This window comes from Sorex fumeus, unplaced genomic scaffold (genome assembly GCF_029834395.1).
Source record: "Sorex fumeus unplaced genomic scaffold, SorFum_2.1 ptg000029l, whole genome shotgun sequence".
Lineage (NCBI taxonomy): Eukaryota > Metazoa > Chordata > Mammalia > Eulipotyphla > Soricidae > Sorex > Sorex fumeus.
In genome coordinates this window covers 12,564,658-12,584,858 of record NW_026606086.1, presented here as the reverse complement: position 1 = coordinate 12,584,858, position 20,201 = coordinate 12,564,658, and the positions used below count along the sequence as shown (strand labels likewise).

Sequence of the window (20,201 nt, the reverse complement as noted above, 5' to 3'; positions counted from 1 at the left end):
GGCAAAGAAACTTGGGTGATTAGAAACTTCATTCCTTAAGAACAAAGATTGTTGCTCTGTTGTTCATCTGTGTATTTCCAGTCTTTTTATGTCTTGTAATGCACAACTCTAAGGTCATAGTTCCATAGCAGGAAAATAAGCTTAATAAGCAGATAAATGAGTTGTGACTTATTCTTTATCGTTGAAAGAAAAACAGGTACAGGCATTGCCACCAATGGGATGGCAATGAAAATTTGAAAACTGAAAGAATGTTGGGGGAGGAGGGAAAGAGTTAAGAGTATTCTATAAATAATTAAAGTGGATTGTACCAAATGAAGAGAAATGGGCAAACTCCCAAGACTGGATACCAGAGAAATAGAGAAAAGGTGTTAAGGGAAAGGCACTGTGTTGTATCTTGTTCCTGATGAGTTATACAGGATATTGGTGGTAAATCTATCCTATAATACAAGCAAAAGTGAGAGCTCATTGGAAAATACTCCACAGACAGTGGAATGAAAAAATGTGAATTTATTTGCATGTGATTGATAGATGAAATCATGTTGTGGATGAATTCTAAGGTTAAACCAGTTTTGTGGATGAACACTATAAGAATAAGAATGGGCAAGGTTATATCATTTTAAGCTTCTCTTTTTCCCTGATTAGACCTGTTTTTTAGTTTCTGTTTAGTGAGAATGAGCTCTGCTACCAGGAACCCCTGTAATCGATCCACATTTCCAACTGCAGTGGAATTTAGTGTGAAATTTGCCACCTAGATTTTACTAGCATATTTCTTTCCCCCTTCCTTTTGTGGTTGCAGTGACCAAGGATCACACACGGTTGGTTGTGGCACTGGTAGTCACAGACAGTGGTGACAGGAATCAGTGTCCTCATGCCTGCAAGACAGGCCTCTACCACCAAGTCATCTCCCTCCTCTCCCCCCAAACTTTACTGTGGATGTCTCTTATTGTAATTGGATTTTTGGCACATGTTAAAGCTATTCTGTGCCAGACTTGGCTGGGAAAGACAGCCATAGTAGGTGCACTGGTCAGTGAAATGCTGGAGATGCAGAACAATGGTGAGATTGGTCTCTTTACTCCCCATCCCATGGCGAACCACTTCCTTCTTAAAATGGGAAGGAAAATGAGAAACTTTTAAGTATTGCTCTTTGGTTTTGTTGGGAGAAACAAGAAAAGTGTTCTTGAAATGATGGTTTGTTTATTTTCTTTCAATTCTTTATAACCAGCAAGAAGTTGAGAAGTTTACAGACCTAGAGAAACTCTACCTCTACCTTCAGCTGCCTTCTGGTCTCAGCAATGGAGAGAAAAGGTATCTGTGCTTCAGCCGGCCCTAAGGGCTGTTGAACTAGCCTTACCAGCTTGGGTGTGTGGTGCCTGTTTTGTGGCTGTGACGAGTGTGTGTACAGCACTCCCGAAATCATCGATGGAAAACGGTCGATCTTTTTAACCTTTGCTAATATGTGGTTGTTTATCCACAGTTTTTGTTAATTTATATTCTGAGGTAAATGTAATTTGGATGGTGTTTTATAAACAGATTGATACATTAATGCATTGTGAAGGATTGTGAAAATTGAACAGAAAGGTAGGTATTACGAGCATTGAAGTGCAAGAGGGCTTTTTGTTTTATTAAGGTCTGGTCAGGTGAATAGATCCTAGAATACAGAACAAGAAGAAAAGTGAGATTGCCAAGGCAGTAGGGAGTGTGATCACTCAAAGAGTTGGATAATATTCAGTTCAGTTCAGTCCTCACCCCACATGGTCCCCCTCAAGCATTGCTGAGCATGGGTGTAGCCCTCCCAAAAAGGAACAAAAGGAAAAATAAAATCACCTCTAGAAAAATAAATTTACTATAAAAATGTCTCAACTCTTATGAGGACATTATTATATTATTAAAAGTTTTTACCCACTTCAGCATTGTATTACTTTCAATTTCTCTACAAAAAGAAGTACAATGAAAAAAAAAATGGTACTGTTACTTTTCCTCCCTGTTACAGTTCTGATTTCTGTCTTGGTTTTTGGGTCACACCCACCAATGCTCAGGGCTTGCTCTTGGTTGTGCGATCAGGATTCATTCCTGGTGGTGTTTGGGGAAATCATGTGCTGCTGGAGATCAGACCCCGGTCACCTGCCTGTAATTAAGTGCCCTACCTGCTGTGCTCTCTCTTTAGCTCTGGTTCAGATTTTATGACAGTTGAATAATTTTATGTCCTAGAAAGTTTCTCAGTATCTTCTTTGGAATTAAATAAATTATAGTTATAGTTGACAGAGATAAATTTTGGAAGCAGAAGGGAGTTTTCCTCATGTTACATTGGGTGTTCTCTTCGTGGGATAAGTTCAGAAGAGGTACTGCCTACCTCGTATGAACTTAATTGAAGCACGCCATGTTGACTGGAGAACTTGACATGAAAGTGAATAGTTTCAGAGAAGTCAGCAGTGGGCAGTTTGTCCTTTAAGGGACCAGCCTCGTATGAATTTCATTCCAGAGTATAGAATAATATTTTAAGGTAATTACTTGAGAATGCAAAAAGCAAAGAGGGAAAAAAAAACTTTTTTCACCAGTTTTTGTGTCAAAAGCTTGTTGATTTGCTAAGTTTAAACAAATGAATAGGCAAGTGAAGTTAGCAGATAACCATGCGTAGGTAATTTTAGCATTCCTTGTGTTGTCAGTGCACTTCTGTCACTTTAGAGACCATGGGGAGGAATGGACAAGGAAAGTGACTTTAGGCAGACACTAGCTCTAGAAAAATGTCTCAGGCACAGCTGGACAGTGTGTAGATAAGTAATTGGACATCTGCCACGTGTTAAGTTTGATTTGGTCCTTTAGAATATTTTTACACAAAATGCACTAATGAAATGTGGTAGGCCGTGAATCACTGCAGAGTTCAGCTGAAACTTGTTTTTGTTTTCTGATTAGTGATCAGAATGCCATGTCATCTAGCCGGGCACAGCAAATGCATGCCTTTTCCTGGATTCGGAATACGCTTGAGGAGCATCCTGAGACTTCACTACCGAAGCAGGAAGTCTATGATGAGTATAAGTAAGTGTTCTGTGTGGCCATCAGCACACTAGTAGATTACGGAGTTCCTGGGAGTTTGACTTAAACATCTTTGAGCTTCTTTGGTTACTTGTGTAATTAAAAAACAGGACTACTAAACAAATGGATTTCCCCACAGTTTCCTGGGTGACGGATATATCTGAGAACAAGGGGACAGCGGCGTGCGACTGCTAAGTCAATACCTGAGACTTCTTGAGGAGGACAGGAATGTGTGTCTGAGGGACACACATTTTCTCACTGAAGGACAGTGAGAAGCAATAAATGAGTCTGTGTAAAGCAATAAATAAATTTGTGCTGAAAGAGAAAGTCATATTTTACAGTTAGGCATTTTAAAAGCCCTTTATGGTGAATCCAATATGTCTGTGTTCCTTCCTCTTACCAACCAAAGACAAGGGTAAGTTTCTATAATGTTATAAATTGCTCAGAAACAAGGGCATACACAGGACCTCGGGTTATTTTGATTATGCAGCTAATTTATTTAAATATGTTCCACAAAAGTATGAGGCAAATGGGCCCCTTTTATATAAAAGGTAATAGATGCTGAATCTCATTTTGTCTAACATTTTTATAATTGGTTTGGAAAAAGGAAATTAATCTTGTAGTATAGATGAAGCCCATGTTTCCTTATTTCTGAAATTTAAAATATACTGACATGTGAAACCTCAGCATGAATAAGTTATACTTTAAAATTTGGGGGGGGGGGTAGTCAGATTAAGTGCTGTTATAATCAGTACAAGATTGATGCAAAGAAACTCTGCTTATTGAGAACATTAATGATATCTAGAAAGAAAATATGCCTTGTTCAAAATGCTGAGCCTCTCACCTTATAGTACATAATTAGAGAAAGTCCAGAGACTCTGTCTGAAATGATGAAGGGAACAAATTAAAGCGAATAACTTTAACTTCAGGTCTGTAAATTTCGGGGGCCTGAGAGATAGTACAGCAGGTAAGGCTTACATGCAGCTGACCCAGATTCGAACCCGCACACCCCAGATGGTTCCCCAATCTTCCCAGGAGTGATTCCCTAGCACAGAGCCAGGAATAAGTCCTGAGTACCACTGGTAGTGCCCCCCACCAAAAAAAATAAAATAATAATAATAATAATAATAATAATAATAAGCAACAACAAAATAGTCTGAACATTTCAGTTTCTCAACCTGTTGATTATCAAGCAGATACAGACTCTGTTATAAATGAAAAGATAAAATAATTTGTTCATAGCTAGACCAATACTGAATTTTAAATCTTCCCTAAATTCTTAGTCATACTAGAGCTAATATTTACAAAATTATAAAGAAGCCAGTTTGGATTCACTGAATGTTTTTAAGGTTCCCAGGGGTGGATGGCTCATTGGGTAAGAGAGACTCTTCATAAGTGTGAAATTGTGAATTTGATCCCTAGAGATGCCCTCGTATGCCAAGCTGGTCACAGCATCTCTGATATCTGGAACCCCCTGAGACATAACACAAGCCTGTAGGTTTCCATGCACAGTCGAGTGCGCGTGCGAGCACAGCTCATGTGCCAGACCCCTGAGGAGCACCACAGCTAAAACAGATATGCAGGTAGTGTAGTCTAGAGCATCTGCTTGAGCCCCAGACAACCCCTGGGGAGCACTGCAGCCAGAATATGCTGAAGCTTTGCATGGAACTGAGCATGACCGTCAGTGAACTCCCCAGCTGGCTGTGTTAGAGCCCAGGCAGTGTGCATAACAGCAAAGGGAGGTAGGGGAAGATTATTAATACCCGCATATTAATATCAGCAAGTTTGGAGTCACTTATAGGTCTCCAAAACTGTTAGAAATAATCCGTAGAGCAGAGTAACTAGTTACAAAGCCATTATACAGAAATCTCTTGCACTTCCACTTGCAGTCCAGTGAGAAATTAAGAAAATAACCTCATTTATAATTGTATTCAAAAGAATTAAGTACTAAGGAAGAAATGAAGCAAATGAGGTAAAAAGACCTATAGAAGTTAAAAAAAAAACTAAAAGGTACTGTTAAAAGATGAAGAGACCTTCTCTGTACATGGGTAGAGATAATTCATATAGTCAAAATACCTGTTTAGCAAATAAACAGACTTAATGCAATCCCAATAAAATTCCAGCAGCAATTTCTTAAGAAAACAAAACAAAAATATAGCATCATAAAAGGACCTGAAGTAACTATCATAATCCTTTGGAAGAAAACAGATAAACAGAGATATCATGTTACTTCAAATGACTTGTAACTAAAACTATGTAGAGGGAATAAAAATGGATGCGTGAGTCAGTGGACCAGAAGTGAAAGCTCAGAAGTAAACTCCGTTTTTGTTTTTGTGTTTTTGTTTATCAATACTTATATAATAGAGGATTCAGAACTGAGCTTACCAGGGCAGAGAGGGAATGTGGAGGCAGAGGAAAATGGGGATACTGGTGGAAGATGTGTCACAAAGTCACGTGCGTGAAACTCAACATTAACAGTATTGTAAAATCATAGTACCTAAAATAAATGTTTTAAATAATGAAGTTAAGATGTTATAACAAAGGAGCCAAGACGATATGATGGGGAAAGAAGAGTGTCTTCAACAAATAGTTCTGGGAAAACTCTAAAACGATATGCAAAATAAATTGAGAGCAGAAGGGATGTATGGGGGTAAGGTCCTTGCCTTACTGTTGCCAACCCCAGTTCTATCTCTGGCACTGCACATCGTTCTCCCAAGCATTACCTGGAGTGATCCCTGGGCACAGCTGGCCGACAGTCTATCCTCACCACCCTCAACATTATGTACACAAGGTAATAGACAAAATGTTCCATGACCTCACCATTGGAGATGTCTCTGGGAACAAAACCCCAAGAGCAAGAAAAATCAAAGTGGAGATAAACAACTGGGACTAGATTAAATGACTGACCTTTTCGTACAAAAAGCAAAACATCAAAGCAGAAAGAGAACTTGCCTCTACATGAAAGAAGATATTTGCACATCATCCATCTGATAAGGGATTAATAAACATGGCATATGAAAACTTATAGAACTTACCAGAAAAGCAGGCAATCCAGTCAGAAAGCCAGCAGAATATTTGAATTGGCTTCTTCAAAGAGTACATACGAATGGCAAAAAGGCCTATGAAAAAATATGTCCATTGCCTCTATTATGTAAATGTAAATCACCAAGACATACCACTTCACACCTATGGGAATGACTTGGGTTAAAAGAAACAATAGTGGTGCTTCTTCCTCTTTGTCCCCAACGCTGCGCCCAGTTTTCATCCTCTCCCAGGTCTGTACCCCAACACCACCACCACACACACACACACACACACACACACACACACACACACATACTCTCCAGGTACCCGTACTAGGCAGGGTCTCTGCAGAAGTGGGCGTGGCCTCTGCAGAAGTGGGCGTGTCCTATTTTGGGGCCAGTGGACGCTCACGCGGTTGCAGGTACTTTACCCATACCCAGCAGTCTCGTGTAACATCTCAGTCTCCATACCACCACAACAACATGAAAACTACAGGCCGATATCCCTGATGAACACAGATGTGAAGATTCTCAACAAAATACTAGCAAATAGAATTCAAAAACTCATCAAAAAAATCATACACCATAACCAAGTGGGATTCATCCTGGAGGTGCAAGGATGGTTTAGCATTTGAAAATCGATCAACATAATCCATCTTATCAACAAAAGAAAAGATAAAAACCATATGATCATATCAATAGATGCAAAGAAAGCATTTGACAAGATCCAGCACCCGTTTATCATGAAATCTCTCTCCAAAATGGGGATAGAAGGGACTTTTCTCAATATAGTTAAAGCCATCTACCACAAGCCTATGGCAAGCATCATCCTCAATAGAGAAAAACTAAAAGCCTTCCTTCTAAGATTAGGGATGAGACAAGGATTCCTACTTTCTCCACTGCTGTTCATTATAATACTGGAGGTACTTGCAGTAGCAAATAGGCAAGAAAAAGATATTAAGGGCATTCAAGTAGGAAAGGAAGAAATCAAGCTCTCACTATTCGCAGATGATATGATACTATACCTAGAGAACCCTAAAACCTCTACCAAGAAACTCCTAGAAACAATAGACTTGTATAGTTAATTTGCAGGCTATAAAATCAATACCCCAAAGTCCATGGCTTTCCTATACGCAAATACTGAGAGAAAAGAAAGTGACATGAAAAAAACAATCCCGTTCACAATTGTGCCCCAGAAAAATTAAGTACCTAGGAATCAGCTTAACTAAGGAAGCAAAGGACCTGTACAAAGAAAACTACAAAACGCTACTTCAGGAAGTAAAAGAGGACACAAGAAAATGAAAAGATATCCCCTGCTCATGGATCAGGAGAATTAACATTGTCAAAATGGCAATACTCCCCAAAGCATTGTATAAATTCAATGCTATCCCTATAAGGATACCCATGACATTCTTCAAAGAAATGGAGCAAACACTCCTGAAATTCATACGGAATAATAAGCCCCCACAAATAGCTAGAGCAATTTTTGGGCAAAAGAAAACGGGAGGAATCAACGTCCCCAACCTCAAACTCTACTACAAAGCAGTAATAATTAAAACAGCATGGTACTGGAACAAAGGCAGGGCCGCATACCAATGGAACAAGGTTGAATATACTGACACCTCCCCTCAAATATATGATCATCTAATCTTTGACAAGGGAGCAAGGAATGTGAAGTGGAGCAAACAAAACCTCTTTAACAAATTTTGCTGCCAAAACTGCAGCTACATTCAAAGAAGTGGGCTCAGATCTCTACCTAACACCATGTACAAAAGTAAGATCAAAATGGATTAAAGACCTCAACATCAGACCAGAATCCATAACGTACATTGAAGACAAGGTTGACAAAACCCTCCACGACAATGAAGCGAACGGTATCTTCAAAGACGACACACCACTGCCAACCAAGTGAAAACAGAGATAGACAAATAGGACTATCTTAACCTAAGAAGCTTCTCTACCTCAAAAGAAACAGTGACCAAAATACAAAGACATTCACAGTATGGGAAAGGATATCTGCCCAATACCCATCTGATAAGAGGTTGGTATTAAGGATATACAAAGTACTGGTTGAACTCCACAAGAAGAAAACATCCAACCCCATTAATAAATAAATCAATGAAGTGAACAGAAACTTTCTCAAAGAAGAAATCTGAATGGCAAAAAAGGCACATGAGAAAATGCTCTACATCACAAACCATCAGGGGAGATGCAGATCCAAACAACAAATGAGATATCATCTCACACTACAGAGATTGGCCCACATCCAAAAGAACAAAAGCAACTGGTGTTAGCGTGGATGTGGCGAGAAAGGGACCCTCCTTCGCTGCTGGTGGGAATGCTGATTGGTTCAGCCCTTTTGGAAAACAGTATGGACAATTCTCAATTAGAAATTGAGATCCCATTTGACCCAGCAATACCAGTCCTGGGAATATATCCCGGAGAGGCAAAAAAGTACAGTCCAAGTGACATCTGCACTTCTATGTTCATTACTGCACTGTTCACAATAGCCAAAATTTGGGAAAAAAACCTGAGTGCCCGAGAACAGATGACTGGTTAAAGAAACTTTTGTACATCTGCACAATGGAATACCATGCAGCTGTTAGAAAAGATGAAGTCATGAAATTTACATACTAGTGGTTCTACATGGAAAGTATCATGCTAAGTGAAATTAGCCAGAAAGAGAGGAACAGACAGAGAAAGATTGTACTCATCTGGGGAATATAAAGTAACAGAACGGGAGTCGAACACCCAAGAATAGTTGAGATAAGTATCAGGAGGGCTGCTCTACAGCTTGGAAGCCAGTGGCACATGCTGGGGGGAAAGGCAGCTCAGAGAAGGGAACACCAAGTATAGGATGTTTGGCGGATTCTTTCAAAACGTGAGATGCGTACTGAAAGTAGACTAGACCGAACATGATCGCTACTCAGTACTTCTATTGCAAACTGCAATATCCTAAAGGAATCAGAGAGCAAAAGGGAATACCCTGCCACGGTGGCGCAGTGGGGTAGAGATGGGGTGGGTGGGGGTGGGAGGGCTACTAGGATCATTGGTGGTGGAGAATGGGCACTGGTGGTGTGATGGGTATTCTATCATTGTATAACTGAAACCCAAGCACGAAAGTTTGTAAGTCTACAACTGTACCTCATGGTGTTTCGCAAATAAATAAATAAATGAAACAATAGCAAGTATTGGAACTGTGTGGAGGGAAAGAAACCCTTGTGCTCTGTGGGTGGGATATGCAACTATCTGGAAAACACCATGGAGCACCCACAAGAAGCTGAAACCAGTGGCCCTCTGTTCCTGCAGTCACTCTCCTGGGCATCTGTCTAAAGAATATGGAATATTAACCTGTTTATATTTGTTGAAGTGCTTGCCATAGTAAAATTGTGGAAACAGCCAATATGCCAGTCTGTGAATGACTGAATAAAGTAGATTTGTTACCTTTATACACTAGGATACTATTTGCCAAAAATGAGGAACAGGTGCTAGATTCTTACTGTTTGAAGATGTCTCCATTTTGTTTGTGATAGAGGCAGGACCAGGTGATGGATGAGGCTTTTTCACTACACTCCCACCAATACTTGTCTTTCTTTTCTTTTCTTTCTTTTTTTTTTTTTGATACATGCCATTTTCACCTCATTGTCATTTTGTTTCCTTCCTATTAAGTGATAATAACTTTTCAAATGTCTATTGTCCACCCACATAACTTCTTTGTGTAAGAGTCTATCTCTTCTCCCCATTTTTGGATGGGACTCTTGGAGATTTTTATTGTTGATGAGCTTCATGAGTGCTTTATAGATTTTGGATGTTAGTCCTTTATCTGAAGTATTATGTGTAAATATACCTTTTTGTAGTCAGTTGGTGCCTTTTCATTTGAGCCTGATTTTCTTTTGCCCTGCAAAAACAGTTCAACTTAATGAAGTTCTACTTGGCTTGATTCATTGGGTTTCTTATGTCACGGGTCTGGCTAGGGGTTTTTGGATCTTATTTCTTTTCTCACAGCACCAACTCCTGATTTCATTGACGTTTTTCTTGATTTTGACTTCATTAATTTCTGCTCTGATTTTTATCATTTCCTTTCTTCTACTGACTTTGCCTTTGGCTTTTGTGTGTGTGTGTGTGTGTTTTCCCTGTGTTCCATGCGGTGTGGTTCCCCCACCCCCAAGGCTGTGTGTGGTTAGGTTGATTTCAGTTTTTGCTTCTTTCCTCTTATAGACCTATATTGCTATGAACTTCCTCCCGTATTAGTAATTGTTAAGCAGTTTTTCAAAGAAATTTTATTATAGAAACATGAACCTGGAAGCTAAATGTTTCTTAATTTTCATCTTGCCTCTCAAGTGTTTGTTTTATCCAATCAGTTAAGTTTGTTTACTTTTTTATTTGTCTTTTGTGGTCACACCTGGCAGTGCTCAGGGGTTACTCCTGGCTCTGCACTCAGGAATTACTCCTGGCAAGGCTCAGCGGACCTTATGGGATGCCAGGGATCAAACCCAAGTTGGCCACATGCAAGGCAAGCACTCTACCCATTGAACTATCAGTTTCAAGTATTATTTATTTTTAAGTATATCACTGTGGCTTTTTTTGGAGGAAGAGTGCCCATGAAATTTGCAAGGGACCACAGGCCATAACAATGAGCTAGACAGTTCCATACTCAGGCCCCACAATGGTGGAGGCTACCAGGATCATTTCCAGCAGTGGAATTCAGGGCCTCTCACCTATAAGACGTGAATTACAGCCCTTGGACTAAATTTTCAAGGGACCATAGGCCATAACAATGAGCTAGACAGTTCCGTACTCAGGCCCCGCAATGGTGGAGGCTACCAGGATCATTTCCAGCAGTCGAATTCAGGGCCTCTCACCTATAAGACGTGAATTACAGCCCTGGGACTATCTCTTCAGTCCCTTCCCGGTGATTTTAACTGTGTTTATATTATGAAGAATATGCGTCCTATTTTACTATTGGAATGCTTTGATTTAGAGAAAATTTGTACATCTCTATTTTATTAATGTCAGTTTATTTATTGACCCTTGTTCAATTTTCAGTTAACTTTTTGACTCATCTGCCTCATTTTAAAATTTTTACTGTGTTTTACAGATTTTATAAATCTTTTTATATTTATATTTGGCGGGGCCCAAGCAGTGCTAGGGGAACCAGGTGTACTAGAAGTCAGTATGTCAGACACATGCCTGGCACATACTATCCCAGCCCCCTTCCTCCTGATTTAAAAAAATATTGTTGGTTGGCTCATTTCCACTCAGAATTGTGAAAATTTGTATCATATTTGGTTAAGGTGTAATTGTGTGAGAATTTGATAATGAAATGTATCTCTTTGGACATCTGTTGAGATCCACCTATTCCCTGACTTACTGCTGTGGAGCAGAAAGGAAACTATTACCTAATATGAGCTCTTTGTCCCTAGAATAAAGCTTCTCTTTATGTCAGGTTATATAATCTTTCCATGTACCATTGGTTTCACTTTTCCAAGTATATTATTTGGAAATAGTAGAGATCTTTGCATCTGTTCATAAGCGACTTTTGGTCTTTAATTTTCTTTTTCTGTGCTATCTTGTCAGGTTTTAATAATAGGGTTAGCTAGCTTTATAAATGAATTGAAACTCCCTAATGTTTTGTGTTCTGGAATAGTTTTTGTAGCATAGGACATAGTTGTTACTGAAACTTCTAAAGGATTCAGCTATAAAACCAACTAGATCTAGAGGCTTTGTTAAAAGGAAATCTTTAGCGATTTTTTTCTGGTTAGGTTTACTCTGCTTATACTGGTGTTTTGGTTTTGTTTTGTTTTTTAACTCTTCAGTCATTAAGTATAATTTACTGGGGTTTTTTGTATAAAAAAATTTTTTTTCACCTTCTGTTGTTTTCTAGAGGTTTTTATCTCATCGTGGAGTTTCTGAATCTTTTCCTCAGCTGCTGTTATTCTGCTGCTCGAGCTTCTATTGAGTTTTTATATGACCTATCATACTCTTCATTTCTTTCCTTTCTTGTTTTCTCATTTCAGCTCTCATAGTCGTGTGCTTTGCCGGCCAAATGATGGCCCATGCCATCATTTCTTTGAGCTCATTAAACATCCTTACCAGGGTGTCACTAAAGTAATTTTCTAAAGATTTGCAGAGGTGGTTGGTGGTTGAGCCTTTCAGGTAATTGTTGTCACTCATTGAACTTGTCTTCCTGTTGGTTTTGCAGTGTTCCTGCTGTGCAGCGGGTTAGTCAGTGTAGGCTGTGGCCCTGGGAGACTCTAGACAGCTGAGGCCTAGATATTGTTCCGTTCCTTCTGGCTGCCTTCAGCCAGTGACAGAAAGTACGACTGTGAGCAGGGTGAACTGTGTCGAGTAGAGTTGTAGTACATAGCCACATGTCCCAGTTACTATGGAAATGGCCTGTTAATTTGATGGAGGCTGCTAGGACCCTGATTAAAGGGAGAGAATCTGCCTCTTCCAGTACGGCTAACTGCTGGAGAAGGGGAACCAGGTACGACCAGTTAAAACCATGCCAGCGTTAGGCCATGAGCTAATAAAATCACTGATGGGGTTTATTTGAAAACAGAAGAAGAAATGGGCTAACTGTGCCCATGATGGCCACGAGCTGTATTCTTGGTTTATTTCATTGGTCCACTTCACTGGACATGCCCTGGGACATCTTACCTGACAGTTCCACAGGAAAAGAAAACAGTAGAGAGCCAGAGTCACAGTACAGTGGGTAGGGTGCTTGCCTTGCACTCAGCAGACCAGGGTTCAATCACTGGCACCCTATATAGTCCCCTGAGCTCTGGCCAGAAGTGATGGCTGAATGCAATCCCTGGAATAAGCCCTGAGCGAGCACACCACCAGGTGTAAGAAAGAAAGGGGGGGGAGGGAGGGAGGGAGGGAAGCAGGGAGGGAGGGAGGGAGGGAGGGAAAACAATGGAAAAGCATAAAGTCTGTGGGTTCTTATTGTGTGTTGACATTGACTTTTTTTTCCCTTTTAGGTTTTCATTTTCATTTCCTCAATGACTAATAAAGTTAAATGACTCTTTTTGTCTGTCTCTGTCTGTCTCTGTCTCTGTCTGTCTGTCTCTCTCTCTCTCTCACAGACACACACACACATACACACACTTACAGAGGCCAATTATTGAGTTCTTCTTTTGTGAAAAAACTATTTAAATCAGTCCATTCTTCTCTCCTTTGGTATGCGTATTATTGTCAGGTAACGTCATCATTTTCTGCCACATACTTTATAGAAGACTGCCTATACTGTAGCTGTTACATATTATGAATTTGAATTCTTCTGTAGCAAATCAAATAGGGAGGAATATATATTCCTCAGGAGAAATATCTATCTGTCAAATATCATGTGTACAACTCTGCTTGGCTCATCCACTAATTAATTAACCCTGCAAAGCATCTTTACCTCTGTTCCTTAATAGCCTCATCTGTATAAACATGATTATATAAGGTGACTGGTTGGGTTTGGTTTTTTAACATATAACTTTGTTTCTATCTACATTTGCCCTTTTACTGATCATTTCAGAAATACTTGAGACATTTGAAGAACTGTAGATTCGTAAAAAATGGACTTAAGTGGAAATTCTTAGAAGAAAGATGGTTAGTCATGAATTCATGGGTCAGGGTCCCCTGTGTTTCCTCATTCTTAGTTTATCAGCAGTGACTTTGATCTGTAATCTTCTGGGCATTTTCTGAGAGATTAATTTAAATCTAAAAGGCTGAGTGCAACAGTCACAGTCCTCCCGTTGTTCATCAATTTGCTCGAGTGGGCCCAGTAACGTCTCCATCATGAGACTTGTTGTTACTGTGTTTGGCATATCGAATACTTCACGGGTAGCTTGCCAGGCTCTGCCGTGTGGGTGAGATACTCTCGGTAGCTTGCCGGGCTCTCCGAGAGGGGCAGAGGTATCAAGTGTAGTATCTGAGTGCAACACCAAAGTAAAACTAAATGTACCAATAAAGCTTGTACTGCTTACAGGGTAAGACCAGCATGCATACAATATTATATAGCTTTTACTTTTAAAAATAATACAATCTAAATTGATCAAGAGAAAAGTACTTTTAAATGGCTCTTTCCTAAGTCTAAGAAATCAGCTTTTCTTAGGAAATAATAAGTACAAAAATGTGTGCTTTTTATTTACTGCAATTTAATAATTAAGGACATAAGTTTCCTTTTTAAATGTTGAATATTTATAAAACTTCAGGATAAGTTTCTCAGCAAGTCAGTTATGTATCACCATAACAGTTTCCTTTCCATAGAGTTATTAACTGTCACTGTCACTGTCCTCCGGTTGTTCATTGATATGCTTGAGCGAGCCAGTAACGTCTCCATTTTGAGACTTGTTATTACTGTGTTTGGCATATGGAATACGTCACGGGTGGCTTTCCAGGCTTTGCCATGCGGGTGAGATACTCTCAGTAGCTTGCCGGGTTCTCCTAGAGGGGCAGAGGAACCCAGGTTCGAACCCTGTCTCTATCGAACCCAGCTCGGCCAGGCTGGCTGCACGCAAGGCAAACACCCTACCCCTCTGCTGTTGCTTAACGATGGTATGGAGAAGTTTAGGATGGGCACATGTGCCTTTGCTCTCACAAGGCCAGAGTTTGGTCCTCAGCTATACATTGCACCTCGCCCCGCTCAGTGTGTCCCGGCTGTTTGTGCATTGGCTAATCTCTCCAACAAGCTCGAGTCTCCCCAGAATAGACCGCAGGTCTCCTTGAACATTGCTTGGGAGCCCCCCAAAAAATGAACAAAAAGGCAAATCGGAAAGATCAGTAAGAAAGAATCATATATGATCGTCAGGTTTTGTGTACATGTCTATTTAACTCTTGAAATTAATTTTGTGTAAGCAAAACAAACATGTATTATTCATTATGTAGCTTCCACAAAATTAAGACCTCACGCTAGTGGTTTTAATCACTAGTTTAAAAGTGACTGTTGATTTTAGTGACAAAGCTATCCGTTGTGTATTCGATATGCCAAAACCAGTAATTACAATGGGTCTCATTCACCTGACCCTGAAGGCTTCAACAACATGGCAGCACTGAGAAGGATGAGAAAGGAGAGGCCGACAAAATCTCAAGGCCGAACTAGGCTGCCACAACGAAGGAAGACAAAAATGATCGTCTGTACTTTCAGTGCACATACGCTAGCATCAGATGCATCCATAGAGGACCTGATGGTACAAATGCAAAAGATCAAGTACGACATCATTGGTCTGACCGAGACAAGAAGGCACCAATCTCATCATGCCGTTTTCGACACTGGAGAAGAATTGTTCCTCGGAACATGTGATAAAAAAGGTGTCGGAGGTGTTGGTGTCCTTGTCAACACAAACTTGGCCATAAGCATTGATTCATTCAAATGCCTAACAACCTGAATCGGACGTTTACATTTGAATAGATGTGGCTCACTGCCAGCAGTTTCTATCTTCGTTGTCTATGCACCAATATCTAATTATGGTGAAAGAGAAATTGAGAAGTTCTACATGGAGCTGGAGAAGTTCTATAAAGAAGACCACACCTTCTACAAGATCATTGTGGGTGATTTTAATGTCAAGATAGGACCGAGAAGATCAGCTGAAGAATTTCACATCGGGACCCATGGCCTAGAATGGAACGAACGGGGTGAGAGACTGTCTGAGTTCATCATGTCAACCAAGACCATCCATGGTAACTCACAGTTCCAGAAGGCAGAATCTAAACGTTGGACATGGAAGTCTCCCGGTGGACGATTCCAGAACGAAATAGACCACATCATATTCAATCGACGGTTTTGCCTGACCGATGTCGCTATTGTCCCAAAATTCCAATTAGGATCAGACCACCGTCTCCTTCATGCAAAATTCTACTTCACAGAGCAGGGAGAAAGGGCTGCAAAGTTTAAAAAGAGAACTCCCAGAACGACCGACCACCAACTGGGAGCTCTTTGGCACTATTGCGGCAACATGGGAAGATGCCATTGTTGACAACATTGACGAGGAATACGATCGACTGCTTCAGCACCTCCATGATTGTGCGAGGAATGCCAAGAGAAAGACAGCCACAAAAAAATGCCTATCTTCGAAAACTCTTGAGCTTATTCGCCAACGTGGTTTGGCGCATGCCTCAGGCAACCGCAAGCGAACGTCCAAGCTCGCAAAGCAGTGCAGAGATACGATCAAGGAAGACCTCAGAGAGAAGAGCAGAAGTGCTGGTAGATGCAGCAGAAGCCGGGAAAAGTATTTGTAACGCCCGCCTGTCCTTCGCTAACTACAAGACCAAGATGACTGCCCTCCAACGTCCTGATGGATCTATCACATCCTCCAGAATGGCAATGGAGAAGATTATCCATGACTTCTACTCAAATCTCTTCGATAGCCATGTCCACTTGCTGACATACCAAATTCCACAGGATGGATATGTCGTTCCCAACGTTCTCCCTTCCAAAATCCGACACGCTATTTCGTCAGTAAAGAAACAAACAGCATCCGGCCCAGACAAGGTCAGACCTGAACACCTGAAGAACCTGCGGTCAGTACTCATCAATACACTGGCTCGGCTCTTCACACGCTACCTGTCTGAATGCAAGGTTCCGTCCCAGTGAAAAACCAGCAGGACTGTACTACTGTACAAGAAGGGAGATATCCACAACATTGGCAACTATCGCCTGATTTGCCTGTTGTCTGTCATCTACAAGTTGTTCACTTGAGTCATCCTGAATAGGATTGGCAGAACACTAGATGAAGGACAACCATGCGAGCAAGCAGGGTTCCGCAAAGGATTCAGCACCATCGACCATATCCACATGATAACCAAGCTCATTGAGGTTTCTCAGGAGTTCAAGATGCCGCTCTGTCTAACGTTCATTGATTTAAAGAAGGCCTTTGATTCTTTTGAGACGGAAGCGGTCATCGAAGCCCTAGCCAATCAGGGTATTCAAGCTCAATACATCAAGATCCTCCGTGAGCTGTATTGCGGATTCACTACCAGGATCTCACCATTCTACAAAGTAATCATCGATGTCAAGAAAGGGGTTCGGCAAGGTGATACCATTTCACCAAAACTCTTCAGTGCCACCCTAGAGAAAGTCATGCGACGACTGGAATGGAAAGGAATGGGAGTGAAGATAGATTGTCGGCAACTACACCACCTCTGCTTTGCTGATGACATTGTTTTAATAACACCAAACATCAGCCAAGTAGCACAAATGCTGGCCAACTTTGACCGTGAGTGTGGAAAGGTTGGTCTACAGCTGAATCTTACGAAGACAATGTTTATGAGATACAGACTCGTTCCTGACACCCCATTCACTCTCAATAGAACGACCATCTCCGAATGCAACAGCTATGTGTACCTAGGTCGAAAAGTCAACATGACAAATGATCTGGCACCTGAGCTGCGCAGGAGGAAGAGAGCAGCTTGGAACGCCTTCAAGAGTGTCAAAGAAATAGCTAAGAGGACGAAGAACCTCCGGCTCCCGGTACATCTCTTTGATTCCACTGTTCTTCCTGCATTAACATGCCTCAGAGACCTGGGCCCTACGCAAAAAGGATGAGAACGCTATTAGGGTCTCCCAAAGAGGAATTGAAAGAGCTATGCTTGGAATATCACGTTTCACCCAAATGAGAGAAAGAATCCGGAGTTCCGACCTCCGTTGATGATCAAGAATCAGGGACTCTGTCTCGTTTGCCAAGGTGTCAAAAATCAGGTGGGCTGTCACGTAATGAGATTTAAAGACGATCGCTGGATTAGAGCTGTTACCGACTGGATTCCACGGGATGTCAAAAGACCGCATGGCTGCCCACCTACCAGATGGTCAGACTTCTTCATCAAGATCATGAACGATCGGTTTGAGGCTCTTCATGTTCCTAGAGCAAACAGACGCCATTGGGCTACAGTAGCATGCGACAGGGACAAATGGAGATGTTACTGGCGCCCGCTTGAGGAAATCAACGATTAATGGGAAGTCAAGTGATCAAGTTGATTTTAGTCTTCTTTTGGCTTAATAGTGCTTCTGATGACTCCTTTTCTCTCCCGGACCCAAACTAAAAGACACCCCCTCTCTCAGCACACTGTGCGATGTTTTCCCTGCTGTGCTCTGGGACATCAAGCCATCGCGTTCCTCACGCCCTGCTCTGCTGCAGCACTCTCAGAGCCAGGGGTGTTAGCCTTGCCCCCCAGACAACATGGAGTTGTTAGGAAAATCAGGTCTGTTCTGTGATCAGGTTGTCAGGCAAGGAGTTTTCTCTCCATGATTTTAGGACCTAAGTGCACCTCATAAATAGAGAAAAATGGTACAGTTGGGAAGGCACTCGCCTTGCATGCAACTGACCCTCGTTCAATCCCCAGTGCCATATATTATCTCCCAATTGCTGGCAAGAGTGACCCCTGAGCACAGAGTCAGAAGTCAGCCCTGAGCACAGCTGGGGGTGGCTCCCTCCCCACCCCCCCAAAAAAAAATAGTGGAGGCTTTCACTACTTTCAACAGTTGGAGTTAACTCAATGTTTGATCTTTTTCAATGTTTTGCTTTTACTTCATTCATCTTCTGGATTTCCTAGCAAATATTTTAATAGTTTTGTAACTTACTTTTAAATGCAGGTCTCGTGGCTTACAGCAGTGTTTGCTTCTATTCTTATACTACATAGTCACTGCATCTCCTCCTCATCAAAGTGCTGGAGAGCCTGCGCCACTCTCTGTAAGGGCGCCTAAGTCGTGTGTGAGTCTCTCAAAATACACTAGTGGGCCAGAAAAGTGGTACAGATTTTGATCTCGTCACCTATTAATGATGATATATTAAAAATGTTTCCAATGGTTGTTTTTTTGTTTTTTGTTTTTGTTTTGGGCACCTATGCACCTATGTGATTGGTGGTTGAAGATCGTTGATGTATAATATGTAAATGCTCAGCCTATGGAAGCTTGGATTTGTTAAAAAAAAAAAAACAATTTTCAATAGAAAACTATTAATTCTTGTTGTATGCATGTGTTTGTGAATGTTGGGAGACGTGGGAGTCAGTGCTATAACTGAGATGCTTTCCAAGCCCTCTGATTTACTTACTGTCATTAATTAGTAATGAAATTTTTTTCATTCACCAGTAACATTGGTGGGCCAGGCTAGAATACCAGATCCTTTCTAGATTTTTCTCTGAAATCTAGAAATTATAGATTTCCACAATCTAGAAACTATATCCAATGGGGAAAAAACCTGCATCACAGTTACTAGGAAAAATAAATTATTGCTATTAAAATGACAGCAGAGGGCATCAGGTTAGGTATCCTGTGGCTGTTTGCCCCCCCCCCCCCGATTTTTTTTTTTTTTTTTTTTTGCTTTTTCAGGTCGCACCCAGCGATGCACAGGGGTTACTCCTGGCTCTGCGCTCAGGAATTACCCCTGGCGGTGCTCAGGGGTCCATATGGGATGCTGGGAATCCAGCGCCCTACCTGCTGTGCTATTGCTCCAGCCCCCCCACCCCCAATTTTTTGTTTGTATTTTTGTACCTTTAAACAGTGTTTCTCTTTAACTTATATATTAATTTGTAAATAGAAAGAATGAACATTACTGATTGGCTTACCCTACCGAGGACTCTACCTGTTTATGGCAAGGTTGAATGTTAATTTCTTTTTTTTTTTTTATAATTTATTTATTTATTGAATCACTGTGGGAAAAGTTACAGAGCTTTCGGGTTTAGGTCTCAGTCATGTAGATACCAAACACATTTCCCTTTACCAATACTCATTTTTAACCCCGAACCCCAATAGACCCCTACCTCCCACCCCTCCCAATTCTTGTGAGGCAGATGAGTTCTAGTTAATACTCTATCTACTTTGACTAGATAGATTATTTCGATAGAAGATGCACAATTATTGTTTAGAGTTTACGACCCACCCCCCACAATCAGACATGCTGAAACAGCGTTGTGAAATGATTTGCTTTCTACAACTTCATTTAAGAATAAAATGATGTCTATCGCTATCGCGGCCACGCGGTTTTGAATTTCTGCTATTTTACTTATTGACCCTGGAAGAATTTCTATTAAAAGTTAGCTAGTTAAGAGATTGGTTTCTGTGCCCTGGAGTCGTGGCCGTGCCGGTGCCGCTCCCGCCAGCCCCGGCTCAAACCTGCTTTCCACAAGGCTCCCGTGCGGCCGCCATCTTTCTTTCCAGAGAGGAGC

General features: G+C 41.1%; 1 protein-coding gene across 1 annotated transcript in view; it reads left to right on the top strand.

Moving 5' to 3' along the window:
• Window positions 1-20,201, top strand: part of RFX7 (regulatory factor X7) — a 104,605-nt gene that overhangs the window by 66,725 nt on the left and 17,679 nt on the right. Inside the window, exons 3-4 of the mRNA XM_056115596.1 lie at window positions 1,223-1,305; window positions 2,911-3,033. Of these exons, the coding sequence (XP_055971571.1) occupies window positions 1,223-1,305; window positions 2,911-3,033 (206 nt within the window). The remainder of the gene's footprint in view (window positions 1-1,222; window positions 1,306-2,910; window positions 3,034-20,201) is intronic.